The sequence below is a fragment of the Epinephelus lanceolatus genome, chromosome 6 (assembly GCF_041903045.1).
Source record: "Epinephelus lanceolatus isolate andai-2023 chromosome 6, ASM4190304v1, whole genome shotgun sequence".
Taxonomy (NCBI): Eukaryota; Metazoa; Chordata; class Actinopteri; order Perciformes; family Serranidae; genus Epinephelus; species Epinephelus lanceolatus.
The window spans coordinates 19,948,199-19,960,485 of NC_135739.1; the positions used below are offsets into that span (position 1 = coordinate 19,948,199).

General features: G+C 41.6%; 1 protein-coding gene across 4 annotated transcripts in view; it reads left to right on the top strand.

The window, feature by feature from the left end:
- The window catches only part of arhgef18b (rho/rac guanine nucleotide exchange factor (GEF) 18b), a 58,464-nt gene that overhangs the window by 39,783 nt on the left and 6,394 nt on the right, over positions 1 to 12,287 (top strand). For all 4 annotated transcript variants that reach the window (XM_078168775.1, XM_078168772.1, XM_078168773.1 and 1 more), the window contains 3 exons: positions 116 to 265; positions 9,507 to 9,858; positions 11,740 to 11,883. In XM_078168775.1, coding sequence (XP_078024901.1) covers positions 116 to 265; positions 9,507 to 9,858; positions 11,740 to 11,883 — 646 coding nt within the window. The remainder of the gene's footprint in view (positions 1 to 115; positions 266 to 9,506; positions 9,859 to 11,739; positions 11,884 to 12,287) is intronic.

Genomic DNA, 12,287 nt, shown 5'->3' on the forward strand with positions numbered 1-12,287 from the left:
AAAAAACACAGGATGACATGAGATACCATACCCAGAAAAAACACAGGATGTATTTCACGAATAGTATTTCATAAAAATGTCTTAATGTTGCTTGGTTTTTTTTTTCTGGATGCAGGAGCAACTGGCAGAGGAGCGGCGGGAGCTGGAGAGTCAGAGGGAGACGTACCAGCAGGACCTGGAGAGGCTGAGAGAGTCCACCAGAGCTGTGGAGAAAGAAAAGGAACGCCTGGAGCACCAGAAGAAGATCAAGAGGAAGACTATTGAGGTGGGAACTGGTAGTAGAGATGATGGCCTAACAGTGTAACAAAATACAACATTTGCTGATACAGAAATATCACAGTATGCCTTAATTTTAGAGAAAAGGCTCAAGACTAGCAAGCAGGCTGTTACTAGCTAAGACAACATTTAATTCACACAAATAATTAACTTCAAAAAAGTAAAGGAGCAGCTGTAGTCCAAAAATGGATGTGGACAGCAGACACGCATGCTGCTCTGTTTATACCACATTAGCTGCCTGCATACACGGATGTGTTTGCATGTTTGTCAGTGTGTACGGTCAGCATATTAGCAGATGGTGGAATTCACGTCATGTGGATCCTCCCAGCCACACAGACACAGAAACTATAGATGAAGCTGAAGCTAACAAATGTGAAATATTGGTTCAGTTTGCGATACAGTGTGATTTATTTCAGATACACTTAACTATAGCTTGCTCTTCAGTTTTATTACTGATGACTGATTGTATGAAGGATTTTTATTATTACTATAGTTTGTAGGGGACTTTGATTTAAAAAACGCTTCTGAAAAATAGAAAACTCAGATTGAAAGTCACAAAAGAGCATGCTACTACACTTTCAAAGGTGTGTGTCAGAAAATGGAAAATGAGGTGGAAAGCGGGGTGTTGGGTGACAGGGAAGTGAGGAGGTAATACCAGGAGCTGTGGTGCTGGTGATGATTACTCACATGATAAAGAATGCGAAGGGGCTTTCCAGTCTCTCACTTCCTTTTTCGCCGTTTCTTTGCATCAGTTTTCCAAACCTCTCCCACCTAGCCTCTCTTTTTTTCTCCTTCCATCCCATCCCCTGGCTATGAATCTTGTACCCACCCTTCTAAGGTGGAGGAACACTGAGGAGCCAAATATATGTATGAAGGAACATTTAGTTCTTGAGTTAAGGTAGAAAAGAAGCCTAGGTTTCAGCTCAAACAGCCTGTTTCACAGATGCACAAATGATAAGCACGCATACAACAGAATACATCTCCACCTATGCAGGGAGCAGTCTTTCTCCTCACCTCTCTGTACCTCTGCTTCTCCTCTCTCCTCCCGGTGTTATCCTTCTTTCTCTCCTTGCAGCACAATGCGGGTCATTGTTTGTGAGTTTCATGGGAGAGGAGCTTTGAGAAGGATCCACTGACCGTAATTTCATGCCTGGTGCTAACAGATCTGTCAAGGAGCTACAGTAAAGTTACCTAATATCAGCCTTTAGTGTTTTCAAAGGCCCATATCACCGTCACAGTTTGGTTGATTGACATTCTCTGTGAGAGGGAAGGGCAACTGAGGCATGGGAAGTTTTATCTTGATAAGACTTTATCTTCTCATCAGACCAAGTAGTTACAGACAAACGTGACTGTTCTGGTGTCACTACTGGGGTTGGGCAGTGTAATTTTACAATATCAATATACCATGATACCAATAATTTTCTGTAAAACTTAAACTTCAAACCCTGACAAAACAAAACTCATAACTCATAATGCTATGATGAAAAACATAAATGAGAGAACTAGAAATCACATGAGGGGAGGCAACAGCTTATTTGAAGTCAATAAAACCAAGCAGACTTTGTCTTTGCATCACCAGTTGTTCTCGCCCCGACCCCTTGGCGTTCCTGTTACTTAGCAACCAGCTTGGCTTGACGAAAGAAGGAGTAAGCCAGTAGGGGTGTAACAATCCATCGATCTGGATCGATATATCGATTTAATGATCAACGATCCAATAACAGTGATCCATATCATTACTTTAACATAGGCTTTTATTTTGAAAGTCTGTGTCACTGTCAAACAGCGGCAGGCAGATGGCAAGCACCCAAGAGAAAGAGGATGAGGATAATGTTACTTGGTAAATAAATCAGCAGAGTTGAAATAATTTGGATTTCAGGGCAAATAAGGATCAACAAACAGAGCACATGGCGTATGTAAACAATGACTTTGCAAGATAAAACAAGATGTACCTGCCTGGACGGGCGTCTCACCTCGCTAACTTCTTGCTACAGCAACATTAGCTGCTCTGTTTTAACAATGTTCAGCTAAAAAACATGCATTGTATGGCCAAGAATAAAAAAGAAAGGGGTGGCAGCATCCTCTATAACAGACTGTGTTAAATGGGCATTTAATATCGCCTAATATCGATCGCAGACCCCTGAATCGTACTGAATCGAAATCATATCGTTGCAGATTTTGTAATATCGGAAAACATCATATCATTGTCCAAAGAATCGATATAATATGGTATCGTGATGAAACTGGTCATTTACACCCCTATAAGCGAGTAAGTTAGTTGGCCCTAAATCATGGATCCAGAGATTGTTAGAGATTGTTCTATAGAGTAAACAGTACCCTCTATAGTCAAATCTAGATTGTGTTAACCGTTGAGTGTTGGTCCCTCTGCTCTGTGGGTACATTTTTAAAACAAGCCATCTGGATTTGATCACAGGGAGAGGAGCGTGAACATTAATGACAGCTCCACCACCTGAGTCACACATATGATTCTGTCATCAGGTGGAGGCCATTTAAAACACACCTAATTATGGGACTATTGGCTCTGACTAATGAATGAGTCAGTGTGTTCTTCAGCTTCTTTTCTTTTTTCTGCTTCTTGAGAAAATAAAAAATGTCAGTGCACATACAAACTGGAGCTCTGTTTTCCACGAATCCGGACAGATCAGCTGACGGGCTGCACTGATACACATGCTTCCATACATGGGACGATGTGTTTTTCTGATTAAGGCTGTCTCCGGTGATGTCATTTGTTCCTCCCTGCTGTCTGACATTCCTACCTGGTCGACGCCTGACAGTTATCTGGACTTGCCAGTGCCTCTCAGTCTAATGCAAGAGAAGTAACTGACAGATGACACAACGCCATCCATTCAAGTCTGGACTTGTCCTCCCCCCAGAAAAAAGCTACAGTGCTTTTTTGCAACTGAGTGTTCCGGTGTTTTGTTATTCATCTACTGCAGTTTCACTCATAACATCTTGAGACATCTGGCTGCCGATCTACCATCCCAAAGATTTCATGGTAACAAGATTTGTCAGAGACGTGCCTCAGTCCTCAGTTAACTGCAGTCTTAACTCAAGACGTACACAAACACAACCAGCTGACATGAGTTATTGCATTTCTCTTGTCATTACTGACTCTGAGCAGTACCTAGAACACTTCACAGGGACTTCTTGAAAACCACATCCTCAGGCTGGACTGACCTCATCTGTTGTGATGAGTAATGGCGGGACCCTGGTAATTACAGAGGCCGTTACTGAAACAGTGGCGGTAAATAGGATTGTTATGTGGTTTGTTTGTTTGTTGCAAGGACTGCAAGATAAAACCTGAAGCAGGTTAAATTTAGACCCTATCGAGACTCATCACCCCATTAAGTCATGCCCATAATATTTGTTTCAGACCAGCTAAGTAGTGTGTTTGTGTGTTTTGTACACACTCAGAATGTATGGGTTGCAGCTCCATACTGTTGGCTGCACTGTGGGAATTTCTTGGCTGCGGTAATGGGAGATTTGGAAGCGGTTTGTTCCCCCTCTGCGTCAAACACATCAAACAGTCTTTTCATCAGCTGTGACCTCAGGATCTGTTCCAGGCTTTGGGCCAGCCTGATATCAACAGACATTTAATCACCAGCACCCAACATTAAGACTCATCAGCAAACCCGTGGAGCTATGATTAGACCTCATAAAAAAAAAAAATACATGCCTCCCTGTAAGTGTGCGTGTGTGTTTCGGAACATATGTGAGTGTTTGCACAAGAACGGTGCTAGTTGCGGCATGTCCTAACATCAGAGGAACTTCTCTTTTATGTGTTACCTCATGTGATCGCATTTGGCCTCTTGATAAGGAATGCATTGCATTTTTTGTTTGGCTCTACCCCAACAGAGCCTCGGGTCCGATTGCTCAATAATCCTGTGAGTGCAAAGTCACAAAACGTGTTCATAATCAAGGTTAGAGCTGGAGCTAGGGATTTGATTGACAATAAATAGTCGAGAAGAGAAATGACCTGCAAAATACAGCAAGAATCACTGCAACAAAGATAAAAAAAATACGGACTGGACTTAAGACTACAAGGTCAAAGGTTCAATACCTGCACTACTGTGGAAGGAAATGCGTCAATGAGTAACTCCTGCTGTCTTTAGTAAATTATTTGAGGTGCCTTTAGGCAAAGCATCCAGTTTAACGAGTGCCCCTTTCTCCTGCTTCGCCTGCAAGAGCAGAAAATTGTTAAACTGGATTGCCACCTGGCGTGAGTAACTACATGACAGAAAACATTGCTAAAAACCTGCCAAGATTTGCGAAGTTCAAGAGAAACATTAAAAGGTCAGTCATAAACGATGACCTGTATCTGTGTTTCTCACACTCTGAGTTAACTTCCCCTCTTTGGCCTCAGTCTCCAGGCTGATTTATTTCACGGGGTCTGAAAAACCCTTGAAGAGTCACCCTTTACACATCAACACCCTCACCATGTACACACACACACACACACACACCTATATGCCTGTGACTGGCCTCTTCTATAATCAGCCGGTAGCAGTTGCTTTGAGAGGCTAAGACAGAACACCAAGCTCGAGGGCAGATATTTTCTTTTTACGCCATCTGTCACTGAAGCTATCCCACCTGTTCGCTGCACACTGTATGCAGTACTGTTCTGTGGCCATCTTCAGCTAAAATATTGTCCAAAAAATTACCCATGTGAAAGAAATAAGTGGCTGGATATAGAGTAAGTTGAAGATTTCAGGGCGTCTTGTCTGTTTCCAGACATTGTTTCTTGAGATACGGCTAATGTGATCTAATAATGATTTTCATTATTAATGAATCTGCACATTATCATTATTTTTTATAGTTTTAAAAAACATTAAGAGTCCAGTATTAAATGTTAAAGTCCAAAATCACGTCATCAAATGTCTTGTCTGACCAAAATAGCTGGAATCAGAGAATGATGGTTATTGAAATGGTTCTTTAAGTGACTTATCGCTTCAACTCTAATGTGATGTCCCCATATATTGTATAAAGTGGATGTAGCCACTGTGATGTCACCAATTGATTCGTGAACCCATTTTGAATCCTCAAGTTTGGATTGTAGACATCTTTAATTTTTTGAGTCGGAAGTGACCATATTTGGTTGAGATGGTGAAGATAACTCTAATGCTAGCTGCTAATGTGGTTAGCACGAGGCATTTAAAACTATGGTTAACTGTGATAAAGCTAATGCTAATTTTTGCTACCAAAAAGAAGACTTAAAACCGTTTAAACAAAATGAACTCCCTTGAAAAACTGACAATCGTACTCATTAGAGCAGGGGTGTCAAACATATGGCCCGGGTGCCAGAACCGGCCCACCAAAGGGTCCAATCCAGCCCACTAGATGACTTTGCACACCTCATACTAATGCTAGGCAGTGTCGGGTCGAAACACTAGATACTGAAATTCAATGAATACTTTCTGTGGTCAGATTTAAAGCTATTGAACACTGTGCAAAATATTGTCAACCAGCAGCTTCAGTACAAAAGAATCTGTATCAGCCTTCTGTCTTGAAACAGTGTAATGAAAGTGAGTAGTCGACTGACTGAAAGTAGAAAAACTGAGACATACTGTTGAATTTGCACATTTTCTGAGGTTATCGTGGGCTGTTCATCATTAGTTTTGTAAATGGATGAACATTTTCACAGTTGACTTCTTTACATAAATAAGGGAAACATTTTAAGAGGTTGTTATTTATAGGTCACTATGTAATGGTTTTAGTGGACCACTGGAGGTCAAAGTGGGTTGTATGTGACCCATGAACTTAAATGAGTTTGACACCCCTGTGTCAGAGGGTCTTTTAGTGCAACCAAAACATTACAATTAACTACGCCTGTGCCCTGTGAATTTTGGATTATGCTATGGTTACGTTACCTTACCAGCATTGTCGCCGTGTCACCAACCTGTTTAAACAGGTGATTTCCTTTTGTAAAAAGAAAAAAAAATCTGTAGAGGCCAAAACTGTTGTGTACCAGGCTGTAAGCATGTTTATTTCTGCTGTAAAGTTGGGCATTTTAATATGGAGGTCTCTGGGGATTGGCTTGCTCTTGGAGCCAGTTTTGGCACTTTGCAGTTTTTGGCAGGAGTCCTGACACTGAATCATTGCTCATCACCAAACTTAATAAAAAACAGTATTTACTCTGCATAATTATCACATTTGTAAACTGTATGAACAACTTGAACAAAATTTGATTTTGGATTAGACCAATTTGAGGCTGCAGTGTTTATTAATCTCAGTAATTCAGCACAGATCAGAGCTGCACATGGCCCATAGAAACTAATACTCAAGTCAGTATCTCACACATGTTCACTACCACACGTCAGCTGGGCTAGGTAAGCTTCAGCAACCAGTATCTCTTTCCCACTGGTGTCACGTTGTGTACAAGGCGACACATTGTGCAGTGAGTGGAGATATGTATGATATGGGAGTATCCAGGCAGTTTGCAGGATGAGAGGAACCTGGCCGTATAATTAGCTCATCCAGGCCTGTCATTAACGGAAGCCTCTGGAAGGCAGCCAGTGCTAATTGTTTATGAGCTGTCAGTCAGGGCTCTTTGTGCTCTGAAGCTTCCGCACAGTTTACTGCCCTGGAAACCTGGTGTTTGTGCCGCTTAAAGCCCATCACCTTGTTCTGGGAACAATGCAACATCTGTGTGCCAAGATGAGTGAGTGCTGAAGGAGGAAAAATGATGAAGGGGAGGAAGAAAGGGGAGATTTAGGGAAGGAGTTATGGAAACTTTCCCACTGCAGGGGCCTCTCTCTGCCTCAGGGCCTGTCATGCTCTGCTGTTACAACTGGGGGAAGCGCACACATACACACAGTCACAGTCAGATGAGTTTGCCCTTCATGCCTTGTGAAACACTGTCATCATGTGTTCCTCTTCTCCACAGGAAGTATTCTACATCATCATCAATCATGTAGCATGTGGACTGAATATCAAACAGAACAGTTACAGACTGATGTCAAACTTTACGTTAAAGACATTTCTGATGATAAAACTGGTGTTAGACTCACTCATGTTTGTTTGGTGTTACATTATCATGATGATACAGGCCTATTTCTTAAAATGTCAGATATAGATGATATGATGATAACTGTGTTATCAGCTTTGTCATGTTAGTTTGCTTATTTAACCAATCAAACATACAGATTAAAAGTTGTTTCACTAGTCAGTACCATCATTTCACATTAATAACCAGTAGTCACTTGTAGTGCAACATCTATATTTCATTTCTCATAAATAATGCATTTGTATTATCATTGAAATGAAATTTTTTACTGTCGCATGTTTCAGTGGCTTTTCAACGCAGCTGAGATTCAAATTCAAACCAACAGCGTCTCTGTAAAATGTTACTATTTGTGAAACTTTATTAATAAAAGGTCTATTCAGACATAAATTATTAGTAAGTGGCTGCTCAAAAACCCACATGTACTTGTCCAGCTATGATCAGAACAGATTTTGGAAAGTTTTAACAACTGAGTTTATATTAAAGTTCTTTCAGAAAGGACCTGCTGTTAAAGAAGGTCATGCACAAAGTTTTGCACCTTTGCTTTATCTTATAATAGCTCTAAGCTAAAATTGGTATAATGGAAATAACCTGGACTGCTTGTTTTTTTGTGTTTTTTATTTGAAAAAAAAATCATTTAAGGCAACCAAAAGACGCAATACATGTTAATAGACATGATCAGAAATGCAGGTGTGTCTGAAATAGCTGGATTCTGTCACTCATTTTTGGCCCAGAATAATTAAGAATTTTCTCAGGGAAAAGTTTTAGTTTTACATTCTGTATGATTGTGATCATTCCAGCAATCAGTCTTTGTTAATGGACTGGAAATCCCCCTAATCTCAATGTTCTCAATCAGCTCTTGGCTTTAATCAGCCAAAACATCAAGCACTTTTCTTTATGTTCGAGTCGTCAGAAAAGTCATTATCATATGTATTGATCTTAAATATTTGAAACGGTTTCAAGTCTCATTTTTCCACATCGATAGACTTGTACCAGCTGCTCTTTGTCACTCTCTCTTGTTGATAATGTTTGCTGTTGTCATTCTTATGTTCTCTGCTACTCACCAAGAAAAGAAAAGTCGTCATTGTCATGTTATAGCCTTGTTATATTTATCTTCTGATAGACATTTTAACTTGTATGCCCCCAATATTTCCCTATGAAATTGAAAATGATATAGAATATTAATATTTTTCAAGGTATTGTATCGAAGTTGAAAAATACCAGTAATGTGACAACACTGCTTTATGTATAACCAAAGCTGAACAGCCAAAAATTGCCATTTTTTTTATGTTTTGACTTTTAATTTTGATGTGTGATATGCAACATGTTGAGTCACAGTTCTGTAGAAGGGCTTAAGCATGGTGAAAAGATGTCTGTTATAGTTCATGTGATGCAGGATATGTGGGATTACTAACTCAAACAAACCCTACACCACTCCATTGTTGCCGAAATCCTCCTGGTCAATGTGATTGAATGCAGATTGGATGATAATGTTGACTCCATCTGTAGATCATCTTTCCTTCAGTCTAGTAATTAAGTGGACAATGCAGTCAGTGTCTTTTATCCACTGATGTCATGAGAGCCATTTTCTTGTTCCCCTACTTGTCTAACAGCCCTGCCTGTTTTGTTAGGCACGCCTTTATGTGCACAGGGACTATTAAGGGTTTTATGTTTCTCATTTTGTGTGTGTGTGTGTGTGTCTGTGCGTGTGTGTTTGTGTGCGTGCATTGTCCTTGAGTCTTTTGGAACACATCAAAAGCCTGTTACCAAACTTACCAAAGTGTGTGCTCAGCAGAAAGAGTCGCATGTGTTTCTGATTCCCTCTGTAGCCCATAAATACCCTGCTCCTCAACAGATTATGTTTCTGTAATGACGGCATCGCACAGACGATTTATACTGCGTATCTGCGTGTGTTTGTGTGTCTTCTATACTCTTAGGCTGTTTTAAGTTTTGTTTTGTTTTTTGTCTTCAGAAATATACTCTCATACATAGCTAACAGCAGGCTGCTTATACACACACAACATGCAAACTCCACGTTCCACAACTGCGATTCTAAACTGAATCCGACCACAAATATGGATAATTACAGTGCAGAGTTGGGAAGACATCCTCTCTGAACTTGAATACTGATTTTGAAGTCTTATATGATGATGTTTACAACAATTCCTCAGTCATCTTTCAGCAGATAACATCCAGTATTCTTCTCCTCCAGGTGGCTCCTATGTCCGGCAGTCTGAACGGGGAGCTGCTCCTGTCCTCTGGCCTCAACACCTCCACCACTGTCGCCGACCTGCCGCTGCCTCAGAAGCCCCTGGTGCGCGCCAGCCTGTCTGTCGCACCGGCCGACTATCCAGAGCGCCCTGAAGTGATGCTGCGGCGGGACACAAGCTCTTCCACCTTGCCACTAAAGACGGAGGTGCCGCTTCACCTCTTCAGCACCACCAACCAGCAGCACAAACTGGTGGGGGTGCAGCAGCAGATCCCCACCAAGCTGGCTGCCTTCAGCAGCGGCAAAGGGAAAGGAGGCAAGATAGGCAAAGCCTCACATCGCACAGACAGCACTGGTAAGGAGTTAGACCTCACAGTTAGGGTCACACCTGTGTACCTTTCCATCTCTGAACATCTGCCGAAAAAATTAATCAACAGTAACTGAAGCACACACACATCTGTACACACGGAGTCTGCTCTACAAACAGTCAGTAAGGCCCTGTAAATACCAAAGCTGCCTTTTTTCCAGCTCTTAAACCTGGCGCTCTCCAAGAAATAGCTGGCAGGGAGTGCTTGAGAGTGCTTTAGTGGCGCAGCACTTTTTCAGTCGAGACAGTTGATTGTTTCTGGTTGATACAGAATATCCACAAAATATCAGTGCAAGGTAGAGTCTTTGCTCCGGGTGAAGGGAAGGCTGAATCACTTATGGAGAAAGGATGGACCTGCTGCTCTACATGGGGCATTAGGGAAAGATATATTATTATACACAATATATAGATATATTTCTCCTCCATTATTGTCAGTGTTGAGCACTCGTACGTGTAAGATGTGACAGTTGGTCTTTGTCCCTCCAGTTTGACTGGACGGCTAGGTAGGTAGGACAAGTGTCAAGCACAGCATTTTACCCAAGCGGCACCCCCCACAGACCCCCATGTTAAAATGCCCAACTTCTCAGTAACAGTTTTGGTCTCTTTAGCTATTTCCCATCGTCATGATGACTGTACAGGTTTGTTTTTTTTTTTTTAATATATAACTCATCTGTTTGCATTTGATTAAGGCTTAATGTTACACCTAATTAAAAGCGAACAGCTTTGAATGACAGGCTGTAAGTTGATAGTGTCCACAGCTCCACCCTCTTGCCCAAATATTGGATCATAAAAAAGTATGATCGCCTCAGGAAACAACGGTTCAGTAGATACAGCCCCTAATGTACACATTCATAGATGTGCATACTATGGCTGCAGCTAACTGTAACTGTCATTTTTGATTGTTCTGTTCTTTATTTTTTCAATGAATCATTGGTTCTTTACAACATGCACAACAGTTTCCTACAGCTCATGATGACATCATCAGTCTGGCTGGACATGGGCTCAAAACTTATATGAATAATATTTAGTTTGCTACAAAGGAAGGCAGGAAAACAACACATCCTAACTACTAATCGTTGCAGCTCTCATGCATTCTTTAATGTACATCTACATATTAAATACAATGTTTTTTTTCTTGCATATGCGTGCATGTATGCCAAGGACTTCTGGGAAGAAGAGATCTTGAATCCCAGTGAGACCTTCCTGGCTAAATAAAGGATGAATAAATAAATAATATCATGTAACTGATATTTTAATGGGACTTTAACAGCCCTGTAATGTCACATACAGTGTGAATGAATAGTCTGTATGAGTAAACATACAAAGGATGATGATTTCATCTTTTAAGTACAAAGAAAACAAAGACAGAGGAGTGTCGCAGTGAAAGGACAGGGTGAGGTGTGTGACTTTTCTGTTACACTTGCACCAACAGTGCATCAGTTGCCAACTCATACCTACATCAGATTATCATAACAGTATGCTCTTTCACAATGTGGCGCCTGTTACACTGAGGTTTTCTCCTCTCTTATTCTTGCAGGTGATGTATAACAATGCAGCATGATCGGTTTTAAAATGAAATTTTCTCACCCACTCTTTGTCGGTATACAAGCCATCTGTTCCTGACATGAGCTTGACCCGATCAGCATGATTTAAGTGGCTCGTTAGGATCACATTAGCTGTCTAAATTGGGTCAGCCCTCTGATTTATCAAATCGGAGCCTGAGAGAGAGGCTAGGCCGCGCTAGTTTACCAATGCAATCTAATTTTACAATTAAATCACCTTCTGTCTCTGTTTGTCTCGGTTTCTTTGCTCCCTCTTCCTCTCCCTCCCCTGGTCTCCCCCTCCTCCTCCTCCTCCTCCTCCTCTCAGCCTCAGTGGATATGAAGCAGATGCTGCCGCTGAAGCTGTCCGCCCGAGACGACAACGCCCTCAAGGCCAAGCGCTCCATCAGCCCCCACCAGCAGCTCCCACTGTCAGCCCCTCCTCAGCCTCAGTCCCTGCATCAGCACGCAGGTACCTTTATACACACAAACTGCTCATATATATACACACACAAACACACACACACACACTTCCTCCTTCGCTCCGTTGGGACAAACCCAAACACAATCTCCTCCCGTCTGTCTTTGCCTGCTGCATTATTAAACTTGGTTCTCACAGACACAAACATGAGACGCACACATTCTCCACCTGGGCAAACCGGACGCCACCCGATCACGTTCCTGTCTCAAGCTTACATTCACGCCTCACCCTGTGTAAACACCCATCAGTTTCACATGCTTCAGTGTGATTAATGGCAGGCTGTACCGCTGACACAGACATTTTAACACTTTAATCCTCTGCCCTCACAATTACTGCTGAGGCAGGATTCCAGATGATAGATTTCAGTGTATAATGCTATTTTTGGATTAATCCCT